This window comes from Rattus norvegicus, chromosome X (genome assembly GCF_036323735.1).
Source record: "Rattus norvegicus strain BN/NHsdMcwi chromosome X, GRCr8, whole genome shotgun sequence".
Lineage (NCBI taxonomy): Eukaryota > Metazoa > Chordata > Mammalia > Rodentia > Muridae > Rattus > Rattus norvegicus.
Window position 1 is genome coordinate 149401378 of NC_086039.1, and position 21586 is coordinate 149422963.

General features: G+C 35.7%; 1 protein-coding gene across 1 annotated transcript; it reads left to right on the forward strand.

The window, feature by feature from the left end:
• The first annotated feature begins 20200 nt into the window (after positions 1-20200).
• Positions 20201-20932, forward strand: LOC120099347 (ubiquitin carboxyl-terminal hydrolase puf-like). The gene is made up of 2 exons (XM_039100522.2): positions 20201-20487; positions 20660-20932. The coding sequence occupies exons 1-2, from the start codon at positions 20314-20316 to the stop codon at positions 20831-20833; spliced, it is 348 nt and encodes a 115-aa protein (XP_038956450.1). The 5' UTR covers positions 20201-20313; the 3' UTR covers positions 20834-20932.
• Positions 20933-21586: the final 654 nt, after the last annotated feature.

Consider the following 21586-nt stretch of genomic DNA (forward strand, 5'->3'; position numbering starts at 1 on the left):
TCTACAGACTGTTCATTATTTTTGCTAGTCATTTTTCACTATGACACAGTACCTAAGAAGCATATTTTTTTAATTTTCAACACATTAACAGTAAATTCAATTTAAATTGAAAAAGAAAAATCATGCTCCTAATTGGCTTTTAAAATTTTAATTCTAAATATATTTAATCAAAATCTTTTACTATACTTAGTTTTATAATTATAATTTCTACCTATTGATGTGATAGTGTGGTGCATTACATAAATGAATGTTTTAATGGAAAACAAACCCATAATTTCTGAACTAACTCTATAGTATATATTTATTATCATTTTGTGTTGATGGTGTTTTCCTTAATATTTTTATTTCATGTGAGATTCACATATAATTTTCTCTTATCACAGAGTTATTGTTAGAATTTATAAATGAAATATTTGTAGACTCATTAATTGAGGTAAGAATTTTACTTTCTTTTGTAATTACTGGGAGTACTGGTTTGCTATATGTTGCTTATCACTGCCAATGACATTTTTACACCTTCAGCTTTCATCAGAGGAGGAATTAATTGCTAATGATTTCATAGTGATAAGATTATTCTGTTTTAAGTGACCTGATAATTTTTGGTGATTTTAATTTCTAGGAATTTATTATGTACCTCACATTTCAATATGATTCTTTACATTTATAAGGACATTTTATTGTTTAATTAATATATCACATATATGAGGCATTTTTCATTGAATTCTTACTGCACATCGGCAGAGATTTATTAGATTATTAAAATATACTGAAGTTCCAGGATAGTTTTAAATACACAAAGAAAACACAAATACAGGATAGAGAGTTCCTTTATATCTTGTACCTACTTTTCTATATTATACATGTCTATATTACAATATTTGTAAATTAGTGTACCAATATTATTTTTAATTACTAAAGTCCATACTTATATTCAGCCTTTGCTATTATTTACCTGTTACTTTTCTACCCCAGGATTCATTTCCAATACAAAGTTAAATCCAGTTGTCATGTTACCAAAGAACAGTGCAAAAACTGACATATTCTTACATAGTTCTTGTTTTTAATCATAATGTTCTAAGATATTAATCATAGATTTTAGATACTATCTATTTAAATCTGTCTAATATTTTTCTCATAGTCATTATCTTGGGCTCATTTTAAGTACTACTACTATGTGACATATATGAATTATGTTAGTGACCTTAATCACATAGTTAAGGTAGGACTTGTCAGGTTTCTCCATGGGGATGTTAATCTTTTTATGCCTTTCTATCTGGGAACAAAATCATTATCTGCCATGCTTAAGATTCACTTTCCACTGAGGAATGCAGATTATTTTCTACTTTATACAAGGCAGAATAGTTGTGTTAATTTTAAAAATTTCTTCTACTGAAGGTATTTATAATTTTGCTTATATTTAAATCACATGAGTTATATAAGGAGACATGAATATTTGTTGTAACACAAGTTGTAACTTAATATTACTTCATTTTATTCCTCAAATTACCCCAGCTTTTACCATTAGGATCTTTGTCTATTGGTCTCGTGTCTTCCTGACACAACCTCACTATTACATATATGGCTTTGTATTTTATGCTACTATTCATTTCTGTTACAGGAGAAAGCGGCTGCCATTTGTGTATAATCTTTTCTAATAAAAATGTGCTGTAAATAGCTATTACTATTACAATTCCTTTCTATCATACTCTTCTTAAATGAAGATATTGCTATTTTTCTCTATCTAATTTATAATCCTTCTATGTCATTTATTGCCTTCGTAGCTCTGTTAAATATTTATAGTATGGTGTTGAGATGGTGAAAATACATCTTTGTCTTTACTGAAAATGATAAATATCTTATTTGTTAGTGTTAATTATATCAAACATAGATATAAACAGCAAAATACTGAACTTCAACATTTTGTAGTTTTATTTACCTCACCAGTTTGAGAACTTTTTCTAATGTTGATATTTTCTGTTTGTGTCATGAATGGGTATTAGATAATTTAAATTATTTCTCCACATAAACTTATATTTTATCACATGATTTTTATTCCTCGAACTGTCAAGATGAATTAGCATGATTGGCTTTCAACTGGTGAATTATATATATATATATATATATATATATAAAATAGTTTTATATATATAGAAATAATCAGTAATTATTGATTTATCTTGTAATATTATAGTACCTTTAAAATTATCTGGGTTTTCCTCTTTTCTTGGTTTATTTCCATTTGTGTTTTTGAAGATTTTGGCCCACTTTTTTTGGCTATCAAAATTGTGAGCAAATGAATTTCCTAATATTCCTTTGCTATCTTCATAATGGTCAAGGATTCAATGATATCTCTTATATTTATTATTTTAGTGGCTATTGTTTTTCTCTTGCTATTTTGCTTTATTTTTAAGATCTAAAAAAAGAAAAATAATCTTCAATTAACTGCATTTAAATTATCTGTTTTTGTCTTAATCTCTTGATTTCTGATCTCGTGTTATTGATTTCTATATAAATTATTTGTGATGTGAAACATATTATTTTTCTTTACAAAAAGTTAATGTGCCTTTTATTGTTCAGCATGTGTTTTATTTAGTGAATTCTCTCTATACATAAATCGAAAAGAGTATGGATTCGGCTTTTCTTGAATAGATCAGTTTATCTCGGGTCAAACTAGTTAATCATAGTATTCCGGTTAACACCCTCTACTGACTTTTTTTTTCTTTATTGAGCTACCAATTTCTAATAAGACTTTTAAAGTGAATGCTATAGATACCATTCTATTTCTGCTAATACACTAGGGAATTTATAAAGGTGATATTTAATTTGGTGATTATTTACAGCTTTATAATTTTAATCCATGCCACTGTGGGAAAAGCATGGCACAAGGCCAGCAGGCATTGCAACAAAGCAGAAGCTGAAAGTTCACTTATGATCCATAAGTTGGAGGAAGAGAGACAATGATATTTGTTCTGGTTTTGGCTTTTAAGACATAAAAGTCCACCCTCATTGACAAAATTGTAGGAGTAGGTCTTGTCACCTACTCCAAATAAGACCAAACCTCCCAATCCTTTCAAAACAGTTTCTGGGGAACCAAGCAAAAATACATGTGCCTATGGGAGGCATTTTTTTTCAAATCTCCATATTCCACTTCAGTAAGATCACACTTTCTATATTCTAATAAGGCCACATACCTTTAAATTCTTTCCAAACAGTTTCTGGGAACCAAGCAAAAGTACATGTGCCTATGAGAGCTATTTTTATTCAAACCACCACATCATACCCCTTGGAACTTATAAGCCTGTAGCCATAGTATAATCTAAAATGCACCCATTCCATCTTCAAAAGTCTCCATAATCTTTCAAAATTTCAAAATTGTTTTGAAAGTTCAAGTGTCTTCTGAGACTCAAAGTAATCTTTTAACTATAATTCCTTGTAAAATCAAAAAGCAAATTACATACTTAAAATATGCTGGGGCAGAATATATATTATCATTCCAAAAGAGATAATGGAGCATAATGAGATAATGTTGGATAAAAGGAAGAACCATAACCTCCAAGGCAATCTCAAACTTGTGTCTTAGGCAGCTCTTCTAATTTCTTATACCTTCTAGTTTGTTAACAGCAACATACTTCTCAGCTCACCTAAGCAGGTGTTCCACAGCTCTGCCATTGACAACATCTTGGAATCTCCAGGTATCACCTTCACAGCATTATGTAATGGTTTCTCTTGACCTTCCTACACAGATTCCCTTGTCATATACCTGACTTCAGTAATGATCCCAAACCAAACCACAGAGGAAGATTCCACACCCACTTTCCTGTACCGTTCTTGTTCTGAATCCAGAACAACTCCTCCAAAGTTGGAGGGCCAGGAATCCTCCAAAATTTATGTTTACATAAGCTTTGACTTGTTGATGCTTTCCTAGTTGTATAAACTTTCCTTTATACAAATTGTAGGATTAGTTGGGTGGGATCTTGTCCTGAAAGTACCACTCCCTTATTCCATTTAGAATCAGGCTTTTCTTTAAACGTCTCATCTTTTCTGCACAAGATTGGATCTAATATCACATTTATTTGTAGAAGAATTTTAATACAGCAATATAGATTCAAAAGCAAAGGATGACATCTAAAGATATGATCCGGCTGGAATGCAGTCATGCCCTGGATTATAGAATAATCTGGCTAGAATACACACACACACACACACACACACACACACACACACACACATACACCCTTAGTATACACCCTAACAATGTTCAGTTCATCAAGTTTGGCTGGTTACCCAAAAACTCTCAGGAGACTGATGAGTCACAGGAACTTCTGAGACAATGAATCACAGTCACTCCAAAAGATAATTATAATTATCTAGATAGACTCATCCTGCATTAAAAAATCCCCTCCATTTCATATCCCTTGAAAGCAAGGATAAGACTTGAGGGCATAGAAATGTTAATTGAAAAAGCCATCATAGTACTTACTGAAACTCTAACCACTGGAGTAAATGCCTCCCTACTTTCAACTGCAATCTTTATGTATTTCCTCTCAAAAATCATTGAAAAATAACTGTCCAACAAGAAAAATAGCCATAAAACAAGAAAAATTAATTATGGTAGTACAAAGGCTTGAGAGACAAAAGATAGAAGAAACAAGAGAGCAAGAAGGGCTTAGCTGTTAACCTGTGACCTAATGAAGCTGAGGGTCAAGATAGACAATCCATTGGATCTACAGTAACACATCTTAATGAAATTAAGAAAAGTCAATCACTTCCACTTGCTTTCACTGTTACTCAGGAACAAATGTTAGGAAATGGTGAAAATTCAGAAAATGAACTAGTCTGGAATTCTATTAAAATATGAGATCTTGTACATTTTAAAGAATCAATGATAATTTATGCAATGTACTCACCCTATTTAAGACAGATGTTAAATACCTGATCTACCCAAAACAGGATTATCCCCCAAGATTGGAAAGATTTAGGTGCAACTGGAAGCTGGTTCTCAATTACAATGGCTGACATAGTAGCAAGAAGAAACTGCAATTATGGAAGATCATAATAGGTCTAAAGATGTTAATATCATGAAAGGTCACTTGTTACTTGAAAGTCATTAGGCTGACTTATGAAAGCAGGTGGAATTTGATGACTCTATTATTATACCATGCACTTTGGTAGCTTTAAGATCCTGGGGAAAGGTGTAGGAACAAGGAAAAAGGTCGATGTCACTCATAAAAATTATGCAAAACCCTAGAGAGAATTTTACTGATTTCTTACATAGGCTAACATCCTGTATCAACAGGGCAATGTCAGACCCAGGTGTGAGATGGGTATTTATTGTAACTTTAGCTTTTGAAAGTACAAATATCAACTGTAAAGATGTCTTTAGACCTTTAAATTTTGATCAGCATTGATGGATAAATGGATTATAATTACTGCTGATATTGACCCTAATGACCATGAAGTTCTACAAGCAATGGCCAAAAATCCTAGATAACAAAATGTATGTTTTAACCATGAGTCGTTTGAAAAGGAATTGAAGGCAAGGCTTTCCTAAAGATTTCTCTATAAATTTCAAGCCAAACATCGTCTGGTCAATTTTTTTTTTAAAATGTCTTTTGGTGCATCTTTAATTTGGATTTAACCTGAGAAACAGACCAGTAGGCAGTTTCTGTTGAATAAATAGTACAGATTCAGATTATATATATATATATATATGTGTGTGTGTATGTGTGTGTGCGTGTGTGTGTGTGTATGATATTTATCCCCAATTAATTGATAATATACAAGTCTTAAGTTGTCAAGCAATAGGTTCAATTATTTTTAATAAAAAATAATATGTATACCAAATTATTAGATGTTATAATTTTATAAGATTACATTCAACATGAATGCACATCTACTTCCATACTATCATACTGCAGCAGCAACTACATTCAGATTGTCATCATCAAGTCAATTCATTGGACATGTACTTACCTTTCATCTACTTGGTTATAACAATTTCCTTAAACTGAAATATTTATGTCATTCTCATTTTTAGGTATCTTTCAGTTTTATTCTGTTTGTTGGTGATTTCTTGATCCTCTCACGCCTTTACTTCACACTCTGGTTTAAAGTGGAAATTATATTTATTTTAGTTTTTTATTATGCATGTTTATAATACTTTTAAAATTGACTCATTTTCAATATAGTCTTATTTTGAGGGCCAGAGAGACAACTCCATGTTTAAAATTGGTTATTGTAAGAAGCTGTCTTTTGAGCTAGTGGACAACATTATCCAAGAGGCTTCTAAAACAGTACAGGCTATTACTATTTCATTTGTTTCCCCCAGTGGGTGAATGTATATTCCTATTACTGAAGACATCATGCAATTCAGATTCAGAATCCAAACATCTCTGAGATGGAACTTACCAGAAAACCTCCTCCATGAACAATACGTCATGTTATCAGAAGATATCATGCCAGTTTCCAAAATGAGGGAATCAATTAAAGTCCTACCTCTATCATAGGAGTGATATTCATGGATAATAATAGAATGAATACAGATATTATGTTTCAATTTATTTTTATTCTTTGAGTCATTTCCATAGTGGCAGAAAGATATCTTGAAGATTCTCATATTTTTGTACTAAAAATACTTTAGTATATGGTTGGCTCACTAGCTGATCGAGGCACAGTGGAAGTAGTGATATGCAGCAATTTCTTAGTTACTGTTCTATTGCTAGGATGAGACACCATGACCAAGTCAACTCATATAAAAGAAAGCATTTAATTGGCAGCTTGCTTATAGTTTCAGAAGGTTAGTCCATTAACTTCATGGTGTGGGGAACAAACATGCAGGCAGGTGCCGGAGCTCTATATGAGACTTTTGCACACTAATTTGCAGGCGGATAGAGGGGGCAAGAGAGGGTTGTTGTGGTAGGAATTATATATTCTATCTATCCCATATAAAAGACACTTAACGCTGATATTTTCTTTATAAGATATAAGCCTAGACTGGGCAGGTTTGGAGCTATTCTAACTTAACACACCAGCCATATGTCCCTTGTTACTTGCTGTTTCTTCTGACCACTCTCTTGACACACCAGACCTCTTTATGGTTCATCTATTCTCATTATTGCCTCTTCCTCTCTTTGTGTACCTTTTGCTTCCCCCTGGTCCTCACTCAATCCTCAAGCCCTGCCTTTCTCTCTCTACTGCCCAATCACAGGCTTTTGTTGACCAATTAACATGGAGAACAAGATTTACACAGCACAAGCTGGTGTAGGGGCTTTTGAAATCACAAAGTCCACCCCAGTGGCACACCCTTCTAATCCTTCTTAAGCAGTCCACTTGATTAAACATTCAAATATATGCATCTAAAAGGGGGACATTCTCATTTAAGCCTTGAAAATTAAACTTGGAAAATCACAATATTAAGTTCTTACATTCCTAGCCAAGGTTATCAAGATTCGTCTATATAGGGGAATGATTTCAAAAGACATATATTTTTGGGGGAAATTTTTGAAAATGAATGTGCAGTTGACAACATTTTAGAAGTAGTTATATTGCAGAATTATTTTTGTGATGCTGCTGAGAAAGAGGAAAGGTCGAATTGACATAAATATTTCAATTTTGATTAAGAAATATTTAACTTTCTTCAACCTATCAACTATTTAGTAAGTACCCCCTGATAACTGAGAGTTTAATGTAAGCTGTGTCATTTGCATTAAACTAAGAACTAGTGATCTTTTTCATATGATCCTACTAGTACTTGGTCAATTTATAAATGTAGTTAGTGGAAACAAAACGTTAATACAAAAATAATATGTACCTAACTTACATTTTTACTTTGTTTAGAAATAAAACTGTATGTGGTTTATTTTGCATGAAAACATGACCCCAGGTATTGTTTGACTACTCCCCATTGAAGAACACTGTGGCACACAGAGCATTTCTACATTCTCTAATAGAGCAAAACTACAAAAATACTTGTAAGGCAATTTTAAAATAGAATTCTTTCAGGTACTGTTGAATTGTTTACCAGGTTTTAATTATGTTTTAAAGTATGTTTCTCACAATTAATTCAGCATTTTTTAAGAAATTAAATTTTTTCAAATCTTTCTCAGGTAAAACACTAATTTTTTACAGAACATTTCTTCCTTTGCTTGTATTTCCTGAAGTTAATGTAATAGTTAATTAAACTTGGTAATAAAATTCCAAGTACAAATGTTATTTTTAAAGCTTGGGAAGGAACACAACTTCCTATAACTTTTATTGGTGAAATCAGAACTGAAGCACGAAGGATATAAAAATCTGTCAAGAACAATTTCCTTTCTTTGTCTATCATTTACACATTGTACCAAGGAATTGTGATGTAAATTAGTTAATTATGTCTTTTTGCATGATCTCTTAATGTAATTTATTTCAGTCTCTTAGATACTATATGAAGAATAAGAAAGTTTAAATTAATTAGAAGATTATTTGTAATAAGAAGGTGTTGGATATATCTTTGAAGGTTGGGTAACTGATCAAGAAGAAAAGAGAAAATTATGAAATTTTGTTTCTATCCTTATCTTTCCCTTTACCTTATACTTTCTTATTCCCTAGCAAACTATCCTATACTTCCATAAGAGATATTTGATCTTTTGTGAAAAAAAATTTCAAAACACCTGTTTCTTTGATCAATTGAACTAAATTTAAGACCACAGATACACACTAGGAAAAAACAGTCTCTTCAACAAATGTTAATGTATAGACTGTATATCTACACATAGAATAATGCAAATATACTTATCCTCATGTATGAAACTCATGTCCAAGTAAAGGATGTCAACATAAATCCGGATTCATTGAAACTGATAAAAGAGAAAGTAGGAAATATCCTTGAATGCAGTAGCACAGGAGACAACTCTCTGAACAGAATATGAATAGCACAGACTCTAAGATCCACACTTAATAGATAGGACCTCATGAAACTAAAAAACTTCCATAAAGTAAAGGAAACTGTTATTCAGACAAAGTGTCAAGCTACAAAATAGGAAAGGATTTTTACCATCTCCACGTCCGACAGAGGACTAACATCCAAAAATCTATGAGGATTTTAATAAATTAGATAGCTCAATATCTATCTGTTAATAGATTGATAGATCGATCAATAGATAGGTAGATAGATAGATAGATAGATAGATAGATAGATAGATAGATAGATAGATAGATATTTACAGACATGGACATAAGTCAGTCTCAAGGAGCTTGCAAGAGCTAGAGGTCATGGAGTACAGTAAGAGAACAAACCTCTCTGTATCAACTATGTAAGGTGAATATAAGCTCACAGAGACTGAAGCAGGAAGGACAGGGCCTACATCTACATGGGTCTTTACCAGGTCTTCTGCCTATTAGCTTAAGATTTGTATGGGACTCCTAATTATAAGAACCTCTTGTTCTCCGTCTTGTGCCTGCTACTGGGAATTTTCATCCTACTGTTTCCAACTTAGATATGATAGATTTTCATCTAATTATATATTTTTTCATATTTGGTTGTTTTCTTAATTAGAAGCCAGTTCTTTTCTAATGCTACACAGAAAGTGTATCTGAAATAAAGTGAAAGTAGGGAGACAATGGGAAGAGTAGAGTGAGGAAAAATCATAAACATTATATAGTATATGAGAAAGGAATCTATGTCCAATAAAAGGAAAAATAAAATAATAAAATAAAATATGTTTTGGAGAATTTTCTGAGCCTTATTCTTATTGGTAAACCTACATAAAAACAATTATTCTGTGATTGTCTGGATAGCAGTTATTTGACTTTTCAGCAATTTCACCAATATGATACTTCATATGGATGATTGTAGGAGCTTCCTATCAAGGCTATCCCAGCTGAGTCTTGTTACTTACACAGTATTCATTCATCCTCAGTATTTAGCTTCCTTTAAAACAATAACCTACTTTTACTACTTTCTGACTCACAGTTCTAATCAAGGCCCTTGGGGAAAAATATTTTTTACCTGTCTGTCAAGTTCTGTTTTACATAATTTGAATTTGAACTTAGCCATTCATTCACTTATGAGGGGAAAAGTGATTTCTGTCCTAACCTAGGACTTTATCTCTGGTCTGAAACCTCAATATGACCTATGCTAAATACTTCCAAAGGACATACTATGTGAACAACAGCTTTCTACCCACTGGTGTGTGAGGGAAGCCATCAACTTAAGCACTCCAGCCTCAATGGAGCTGCTGGATGACTAATCTCATAAGTACAAAGTGGCATTTCTGTCATCTGTGTGGCTTCCAAGTTGCCATCCTTGTTATGTCAGGATTCTGTCTCTTGATGATTAGTTGTGCATAGATCACTGTAGAAGACTGAAAAACTGATCACAGTATGAGTAGAGTAGAATTGTGATGTCTTTTGGTTGGGGTGTCTTTATAGGTGCTTGAAATTTTTCCTTTGGAAATCACACTGATTTTAAAGATTTATTTTAATTTTCATAGAATGTATATGTGGGGCATTGTATATTCCGTATATGGAAGTTATAACTTTGGCGCCTGGAGTTTTAAGCAATTGTGTTGCACCCAACATAGGTTCAGAGAACCAAATAAACAAGTGCTCTTAAATGCTGAGTCACCTCTCCAGTCCCCGTAAGTATTTTAAACAATGTTTTCTCTATATGTTCACATTCACCAGAAAATAGTCAACCTTTTATCTACTATCTATTATTAACTTTGTAACTATTCTCAACTATTAGTGTAAGAAGTGATCTGAATATATTTTAGTTTGATGTGTAAGCTTTTAACTACTTTCTATTTTCTTTGGAGGCTACCAATGAACTCTTCTAGGAATACCTCAAGGTATTTTAAAACATTGTTTAAAAATAATCTAGACTAAGAAGCAGATTTATCACACTATCAGTTAATATTCTTATTTTTATTCTCAGACTCACCATGAAATTTGATATATTCTCAAGATCCAGTTCTTGTGCCTATGAGAGTTTTGTTTAGTACTGACATTTGTTAAATTTCTTGATACTGAATTAAGTTTCTACTTTCAGAACTGAGTTTCAGGATGAAATATTGTACAACTTTGGTACTTAAAAATAGAACCAAATTTGCCTTAGCAAATCAGGAAGATTTGTGACTATAATACTTGTATAAGTAGTATGGAGAAAGAGATTTTTAAGTGCTTTAGTAAGGCTAGTACATTTGATAAATTAAGTTAAAGAATTAATAAGAATCTGGGCATTATGATAGTAGACAGATTTCATTTAATAGTACAAGAACACAATTATCAATTTATTTCAGCAAAATGATCCACTTTTATGAACTTAGGTACAGGATTTAGTAATAACTATATCATGTACAGTTGGTTTACACTCACTCTAGTTGCAACAAGTGTACTTACTCTTAGGTTGATAACTTCAATGATTATTTCTAAAACATAGAATGCCTGTGATAAAAAAAGAAAGTCAATTCATCCTTACTTACTTTTCCATTGCTGTAATAAAACATGGTGACCATGTCAATTTACAGAGGAAAAGGGGTTTATTTGGACTTACAGTTTCAGAGAATTAGAGTACACAATGGTGAAGTAAAGACACATTGTCAGGTATGATATCAGGAGCAGCTGCTGAGAGCTCATATCTTGAATCTCACTCTGGAAACAGATAGAAAATTGGATATTGGATGATGCTTTAAAATCTTAAACCCAGTAACATTCTTCTTCTGCCTCTTAACATACCCATTCCCCAAACAGTGCCACTGACTGGGTACTGAGCTTTCAAATGCCTGAGACTATATTATACATCTCACCAACAGTTAGGTTTGGTGACACAAGTCTGTAATACTAGCCTCTCAAAAAGCTGAGAAAAAGGATCAAAAACTGAAGTCTTGTCTAACTATGGAGAAAATTCAACGATAGCCTGCACAATTTAGTGAAATCTTCCTTTGGAAAGGTAGAAAGAGGATATATATGTAGCTAAATATGAGAAAACTTACACAACATTGTGAAATTATGATTTCATACTCTATAAAAATGCATACATACATATGATTATGAATGTCAGATTGGTAAATGCCTGTAACCCCAGTGATGATCAAGACAGAATGATCATTAATTAGGGATAAACTTGGGTACCTGTTATGGTTTATATATGCTCAGCCAAGAGAGTGGCACTATTTGAAGGTATGGTCTTGTTAGAGTAGGTGTGTCACTGTGGGTGTGGATTTTGAGACCCTCACCCTAGCTTCCTGGAAGCCAGTATTCTGCTAGCAGCCTTCAGATGAAGATGTAGCACTCTCAGCTCTGCCTGCACCATGCTTGTCTAGATGCTGCCATTCTCCTGCCGTGATGATAGTGGACTGAACCTCTGAACCTGTAAGTACCAGTTAAATGTTGTCATTATAAAACTAGCCTTGGTCATGGTGTCTATTCACAGCAGTAAAACCCTTACTAAAACTCTTACTAAGACAGTACCCAAAAGATCAAAAGATCTTGTCTGGAAGAAAGAAAGAGAGAGAGAGAGAGAGAGAGAGAGAGAGAGAGAGAGAGAGAGAGAGAGAGAGAGAAAGAGAAAGAGAGAGAGAGAAAGTGATCTTTGACTTTGATATCTTCCTACTATTCTTTTGATGTTAGTCAATTAGTAATACAATGTTCTTTCACATGTTGGTTTTTAAATATTACTTCAGTTTTAATTAACAGAAATGGTCTATGCACTGTGTTGTTGAAAATATATATCTATGTTATATAATTCATGGCAAAAGTTAATTTATATATGCATCCCTTATACACTTTTTAATAATAATAATACTTAAAATCTATCAACAATTTGTAAGAAAATAGAATAAAATTCTTAGCTGTGGTCATTATACCATTATAATTCTCTTAAATGTATTATTTCAAGTTGAAGTCATATGCATTGGAAAACATATTGCACATATATACAAAAAAATACAAGTATACATATATACATATATAACCCTCATAAGTTTTCAGTCCATCATTCCCTCACTTCTCTCACCAGCCTTTTGCTTTGTACTGTGTTTTTTGTTAAGAAGAAACCTTCTGCTTTACCTGTACAAGGTTGAGCTGTGGTGTGACACCAGAGATCAGAAAGGCTGAATTTCTTCTACAAAGACTGTTCTAGTGCTAGCAAGCTTATGGTAAATGATTTGGTGATGTATTTGTTCTAATAGTCTGAAACTATTAATTGAGAGGAACTAAGACTTTCTCTAAACCTTTGCATTTAATAAAGTGCTTCACATTTACCTTATTGGACTTCTTGACATAAAACTGTAGTTCTTTATTTCCTATTCTTGTTAATTGTTTCAAAATCCATTTAAATGTATACATCAACCGTCAATGACCTACAGACAGACAGGCCTTCAAACACAGTGTGTAACTCCAATATTATAAGGGAATGTTGACAACAATTTATCACCATAGGCCAAATATAAATGTCTTTTTGAGACATTCTATTGTATTTGTCAGCATTTCAAAATAGTAAGGCTAATACTTCATCCTGGTTTGAAATAAGGAGGAGGCCAGGCTATGGCTATAACATGGGACCAAAGTTTTGAGAGCAACTTCATTGTGCTTTTGTTGCCTTATATTAAGGAGAAAGGTCTGAAGCATAGCTCAGTGTTATTCATAACACTGAGGATTCTTGTGACCACATGATAAAGGAAGGTGTCAAATACATTTTTGTATAAACAATGTAGGAGAGAAATTCAACAGAGAGTTTGCCTGAAGATGGTGACATAAAGTGTATGGTTTTATAGATGATCAGAAATTGACCTGATGACAAGGTATAAGCTTCTTTAGTGTCAGGAGGAGGTACCAAAGTAAGTGGCATTCTTTAGGAACTGCTTTACCTTAATTGGATTTATATTCCAGGGTGTCCTTCTCTGTCTCCCTTTCTGAGTTTCATTTTGCTTGTCCCTCATCATTCTAAAGAGTCTCCAAAACTTACTGGTTCCCTGAAGGTATGTATCTCTTTTCATTGCCCCCTGTGAAGTTTTAAAATATTATCCATGTAGGCCTAGGCCTCCTTAGACTCCTATGTGCAAGCATCTGTGTCTTATCCTTTTTCCACATGATAAAACTTGTTTTCAGCATCTGTCTTTTTAAAACTAAACATTCTCTCAGCTAGAGTCACCTCTGACTGCTCCTACTGTAGGGACCTTGTGATGACTCAGAGACAGACTGATCTTGTTAGTCTTAAATATCAATTATTGTATTTACATGCAATTTTAAGCCACCTATGTCTGTGCTCACCCTGCTTGCATCAGTACCCAGTTCAGAAATCATTGGAAGTGACTGACAATGGTGGGAATTACACATGCATACTACTTGCTCACTGTGAATATTATGCGAATGACTTCAGGATAAGGATAACTTCAGGGCACTTATCTGCAAAAGTCAGATAATTTCTTTAATGTGTTGTTTAGTCTGATGCTGTAATGTCTTCTATCTGTGTGCTCTTTTGTTGTTGTTAGACAAAAAAACTTTCTACCCTTAAAAATCAGCAGTCATGACTTGATCAGGGAAGGCATGAACACAGCACCTTTTTCTCACATTATTGTGTTCTCCTATGGAAATTGTCATCCTGCCTCACACTAAGACCATGTTCTTGATGTGAGCAATCCTTTCATTATATGACACAGTTCCCCCATGATTTATTTCCTCTGAGTTCAACCATATTTCCCCCTTTATTGAAGAGTACTTTTCCTCTGCCAACACTTGAAAGTTTGTATTTATGATTTCTGCCCTGGTTCCACTTATGAATTTACTCTTCCCACATTATGTCCCTGTGACCTCAGAGTCACTAGAACCACACACCTGAGCATTTATCCCAGTATTCTGTTCCCATTACTCAAGTGTGTCTCATGCCTTGAATGGTTTGCCTCACTGGCCACAACCTACCATGTAGAAAATGGTTCACCTGCCACTCTGTGAAGGAACTGACTTTGATTGTGCCTGGGAAACAATATAGCAAACCCTGCTGCCTGGAAAGTTAATTTGGCTACATTCTGATTCATACCTGAGGAGGATTTTAAAAGGCCCTAGTTTGTCTCAAAGTATCCACAGATTAGGTACAGTGACACTGACAAGTTTATTACAAATGCAGTCAGTCAACATACATAAGTGTGCTAAGTTATGTACTTGAACTGGTAAGGGTAGGCATTCAGGGATATGTGGACTCAAGCAAAATCCTTATAATGTGGCATATAAAACATAATTTCCTGAAGTCATTGAGATCATCATTGAGATAAACACAGTCTGCTAGATGACAGATATTTGACAAACACCATTCTTTGTCTATCTGTTTGTCTGTGTTTCTGTGTCTGTCTGTCACACTCTCTTTCTCAGTCTCTCTCTCTCTCTCTCTCTCTCTCTCTCTCTCTCTCTCTCTCTCTCTCTCTCTCTCTCTCTCTCTCTCTCCAGTCCCTTCTCTCTGTGTATGTGAGAGGGTATTTCTGAATGTCTCCTGAGAACAACTGCTTTCTGAGATAAGGGTAAGAGTCTCACTCAGTCAGTTAAGGGAATGAATAAAAAAATATACTAAGTAAGAATGCCTGACTGTGAGTGCTATAGCATCCTACCTACTCTGTCCTTAGGACTTGGAGTTAATCATCAACTTCCCTTGATCCTCAGTCTATCAATTTGGGGATTAGAACTTACATCTTCAAAATTTTCCTGTGGGAATTTCCAGCTGTGACATTGGGGATTTTCAGCCTTCAAAATCACTGAGACTATTTATAATGTTTTATTCCTTTTTGATTTTCTGAAGAGTCCAAATATAGCTAGCTACTTCTTTCAGTGATATCCCCTATAAAACCTTTTATCTGGGGGATTAGTTTTGAATAGCATCCTCCAAACTTAACTTTCCTATGTCCACAGTCATGAAAATATACTGTGCTGCACATATAAATATCCCTATATCCAAACACACTGGCTAAGAACGTGGTTTGGATGTGTATGTGTATTCATGCCCTTGGCATATTGAGTGGGACTCCAAACCTAATCACAGAGAGTAGTCAGCTGTTCTCAGGGTAGTTACTCAAGAGACATTCAGAAATAACCCATCTTTTCCCTCAGGCCTTCCTATTTCTCTTCTGGAGTCAAACAGATGCCCAGCAGGAAGCTCTGAGACATCGAGGATCAGAATTCCTTCTTACATGCTTGTTTTTTCAAGGTCACAGAGGATCAATGCTGACATATGTAGTCTTCACACTATTTCTCTCAACAAAGTCCTCTACATGATCATTAATGTTGTCTATGCCACCAGTATTTTTCTCTTAAAGATTATTCCATAGTATAGATATCCCACATTCTAGTCATCAGTCACTTTCTGTTTTGCAATTTCCTGAGAATAGAAACATTCCCTTCTGAAGAAATGAGGGAAGCTCACAAAAAAACAGGAAGCTAAGAAAACTTAGGTGGTTTGGGAGCCCAGAGAGATTCACAGTCACGAGGCCTGACCTTAAGGCCTTATTAAGTAATCACAGTCTGGGAGAGGAGACTGGCTTTGTTGGAGCTGCTCCAGGGATGTTTGATGAGTCATCACACTTGCTGAGTTGGGCTTCTGGTAACCTTATCCCCAGAAACTAACTGTTTCACCAGGCTGGGCTTCTGTAGATTGGCAACTTTCATCTGTTGTTTATCTCTCCCCAAGAAAACTCACACAACCCTCCTCCACTAAAGGTGCTTTTGTTGTTTGTAGTGCACAGCCATTTAGATTAAAATGTCTCTTAAACCTCCCTTTCAGATTTTGTATTAATAATTCACATGGATGAAACTCTCCTTTTTGCCTCTCAGTAGTCTTTCCCCCACATCTCTACTCTTCAAGGAAGATAAGGGCAGACAGTGTAGCTGAATCCCAACACCACCTAGGGAAGTCTGTGGCTCTCAGCAGACTGTGTTTTCTGATCATGGATGCCTCTCTGGCTATTCTGAGAGAATATCAGTGTAAAAAGATGTGAAACATTTTGAAGAAAAACTGATGTTGAGAGTTGGTGGCCAGCAGAATTGTGAGTCAGGGATCTGAACTCCAATCTGATCTATCAAACGGTCTGCCTCTAAGTACTTCAAGTACATTCAGGACACTATGTTCTTGTCAAGAAAGGGAAGACAATGGGTGAGGAGAGGAATTGCAAAGCCAAGGTGTGTAGCATGTGGAGAAGCAACACAGACTTCTGCTAGATGATGAGCATAAGCATGAATGGGAGAAGAGCAATATAAAGGAGAGAAGCTGATGTCCAGCAACAATGAGAGGGTGGGGAGTACAGGGCTGAAGTCAACTGAGGTCAACTTAGGGCTGCCTGCCCCAGTGACTTAGCTCCAGCTAACAATTTGTATTACGCTGATGACCCTGGGCACAGTGCAAGCTAGATAAAGTAGACAAGTGCCCTGAGCCCTGGTCTCCAAAATGGGATTTTTTTTCTGCAAACTATATGACATAGACAGAGCTGTCTTAAGTAGTAGTTTTGAATTCTCATTTAGCTGAAGTCGCTCAGAAGGGAGGTGGTAAGATAGTGAAAGATAAATTGCCACCTTTCTGGAAGGGGCACAGTAGCTCCCATAGAAGAGGAAATCTGTTTTCTGTATTCAATGACCTGCATGGAGGAGTCCACTGCTGTAGGATGTATAAATGAAGGAACCTTCACATTCTTAAATTCACCAAGCTTTCAGAAAGGCAAATGTTGCTTAAGAAATAAAGTGTCATACAGAAGAGAATATTGTATGCTAGTGAGACTTCCATGCAGGGAGAATAGCTAATGGTGAATTGATTGCAAAGTGATTCTAAAACACAAAGTACAGAGTATCATGTCTATATTACTAAGGTAAGGACATGACGGCTGTCATCCAAGGCAAGGATACCTCACTATCATGCTGAGACCTACAAAGTATACCCACTCACCATACCATAAGTTGGGAAAAATGAATGGTCATTTAAAAGAGGTTTCCTTATCTGAGCCTGAAGTACTAGTACATGGATGCTTTTTTTGTGGTGTCTTTAGATGTGGAAAGTGTTAAATCCCAAACCATGACTGAACCAGAGATTCTGTGTTCAAGATACATGGCAGTGGAGGGGTGAGGTAAGGAAAAGTTTGCAGTCATTTTCAACTCTTAACCAGACTATATTCTACACTGCCACACGTAACAGGAACCAATTAAAATGAGAGAAATGGTATATACTAAATATTAGTAGGCAAAAATAAACAAAACATTAAATACCACAATTTTCTCCTCTCCCACAAAGCACCTAAATGTGTGATATTGATTTCAAGCCAAGATTTCCACAAGAGACTCTTTGGAATGAAAGAATGTCCTGTCAAGTTCTCTTGTGGTGGGGTAAAAAAAACCTCACAATGAGTTTTCTCTCTCTTTGATCTGTGCAATTGCAGGTATTTCCCATTGCAAACTCCGTCAGTCTATCATGTGGCATTGCAGCACTTTTCACATTAGGCACAATAATAAGGGATTACACTCCTTAGCCTCAGGCACCTCAGAGGGGAAATATTAAAACACTGGATACAGATGTGTACAACCTGTCTCACTCCTCACACTGCCTGAAATGAAGTGCTCATTTTGTGCAAAGATAGAAATTACTTAACTTTCAATGTTTTAATTGGTTCTAACATGATCTGTTTGTTGCCTCATACCTGTGTCTATTTTTTTTTTTTACTCAGACTGATACTGTCAGTATTACCTGCAAACAATAGGCTCTTCTCTCCAAATCAAACTCAGAAGTGGGCTTACCAATGTTCAAATATGTGGAAGTAGTAATCACTCTAATACCTGAAGTTCACTAAGAAAATATGTCCTATGCCCCCTTTCTCATTGGTATCTATCATGTACCTACTTCGCTCAAGTCTGACCTCTAAGCTACCATGTGGGGTTAGGGTAGTACAACTTTTGAGGGTAGGACCCTGTGTGAGGCCCTTAGGCCTTTGGGAGTATTTCCATGAAGTCTCCTGTCTCTTCCTCCTATGTTTCCTGGCTCATGTGTTGAGCCATTGATTTTACCACTTCCTTGCACCATGACAGGGTTACCAGCAGAGGCTAAGAGAAGTACATTGAATCACTCCTTGACAAAAACCTGTAGAATGAGAAATCAAGCCAATTCTTTATCATCTTCAGGTCATTGCCTCAGTATTTTCTTGAAAACTAGTACATCTTGGTAACCCCATTTGCACTGATCGTAACAGGTCATCATACTGAAATAAACTTTATTACTATTTTTTCTTACTTTTCCTTTTTGGGATATTTAAATTCTAAATGAAATGGGACCAGTTCTGCAAGCCACTGTAGAGCTATTGAGTATGTCATTCCTCTTCTTGGTTCCCCCTCTCGTGCCTTTAAGGGATTAATATTTATTTATTTATTTACTGAACAGAAACAACTGTATACTAACAGGAGGTTCCTTGCATGCTTAGGAGATGTTTACAGTCATCCTCATGCCTCTTTCATAGTAGAATCTTCAGCACACTACCTAGGTATAATTTCCCAGCAAAAGCACTGAGAATGCTGCACCTCCCAGAACTGTTTCCCTTGCCTAGTGAAACTTGTGTATAAGTGCTACACTCAGGAGCTGGAATATGAACATACCACAGTGATATGAAACAAGGTTATTTTCCACTCAGACATTCGACTGACAGAGGCTGTAATTTCAGATTGTAAGCAAATTACCGAGGAGATCTACATGCATATCATGTAAAGAATCATGTGAAGATGGGACAGAACTACTACACAGAAGTAGTCAGTGCTCTTCAATGTGTATTAGATTGTGTTATAAGAGGAATGTAAGGTGAAGCACATTTTCACCAAGACTTAACTTTGAGTACATTAAGTTTACAAATTTTGAAAGAGACATCCAAAATACTAGATAATAATGAGGATGTGTATACAGCACCATGAGACATGGAACAATATAACAAGGGTTGCCCAGGTAAATATTTGGAGGAATCCCCCTTTCTTTCGTGTGTTTAAGGAAAGCTTAACATGGGGAGATGAGAAGGACTCTATAGTTGTGTTCATTGAAGACTAGAGCACTTTGTCTTCCTCCATACCTGCCCCCAGTCCATCACATCTATGAATATGTCAGTGATAAGCTTCTGTGATGTCTAGCCTAGCAGTGGAGACCATTGCCTGGATACTTGGTACTGTCTAGAGTCCCTGGGTGACCAAACAATCCTTAAAGGCGTGGCTTATCATTGCACTGCAGTGGGTATATAAAGGACAGGAAGGAGACCTCTTGCTCATTACTTTCAGGAGGTAGCACTGTTACAGAGAGCTGTATAGTAGGGGAAGATAAAATAACTAAAAATAGTTCAAAAGATGGAAGAAGAGCCTACAGAAAGCAACATTGAAGAAAAGAGTGAGGCAGAAGAGCCTACAAAAAGAAACATCGAAGAAAAGTGTGAGGCAGAAGAGCCTACACAGAGCAACGCAGAGGAAAAGAATGAGGCAGAAGCGGGGCCTGCTGGGCGCGAGAACAAGCGTGATGAAAAGGTCAGATGATTCTAAGCTCCTCCTCTTTTCCCCATAGGTCCCTGAACCTTGTGTTTCTCATTACAAAACCCTTCTAGAATGTCCACTCCCTCTTACAGAACTTTTCTTGCAGGCTATTCAACATCTTACTCCAAACTTAACATTTTCCCATCTCTCCTTGTTTCTTGAACAGAGGGAGAAGATAATTAAGAAAGTGAAAGAAGTGCTGGCTCAGAGCCCGAACAAGGCCAAGAACCCAACGGTGATCGTTATTTGCTATAGGGGCAAGAAGAAGAGAAACCCTAGTCAGGCAGAAAAAAAGGATGAGACTGGGGACCATTCTACCAGTCCAAATAACACTCAGTGAATGGCGGCCAGAGACCTCAGTAGCTCTGCACCCTCTCCAGAAGGCTGCAGAGCCCTGTACGGAAGAGGTCATGTCTGGGCAATAAAGGGGAAGCTGTAAGAATGTTCGTTGATGATAAAAAGGAAAACAGCTAGGGAAGGATAGAAAAGAGAGAAGGGGAAGTAAGGATAGGAAAAGTAGGGGATTAAGGAAGAAGGGGAGATATAGGAATGAGAGGAGGGATAGAGGATGAAAGAAAAGAGTAAAATGTTAAGGAGAAAGGCATAGAGAATACAAGAGGAAGTAGGAAGTAATAAGAGGACATATTAATAGAGGAAAGGGAAGGACAAGAATAGGGAGAAGTAGGAAAATGGGACAGGGGAAGTGGTGGAAGGAAGAGAGGGAAATGATTGTGAGGAAAGGAGAGGCAATAGTAATGGAGTGAACAAAGAAGATAACAGGGAGGGTTAGTAGGAAAGAGAGATGGTGAAGGGAGAAATTGGTGGAGTAGAGAAAGAGGGTAGAGTAAGGCTGGAAGAGCAGGAGAGGAAGTGGTCAGATCACAATGGAGGGAGGGGAGGGGCAAGGGAAGGGAACGAACAGGAGTAAAGGAAAAGGAGACTAGAGGTAAGTGAGGGGGAGGGAAGGAGAAAAAGAGGGGAACAAACTGGATGAAGGGGAAGAGGAAGGGCTCTGGTGATGGAGTGGAAAGTGAGAAGACAGAGAAGGGGAATGGAGAAAGACAAGTGAGGTGGGCATAGAGGTAGAGTTAGA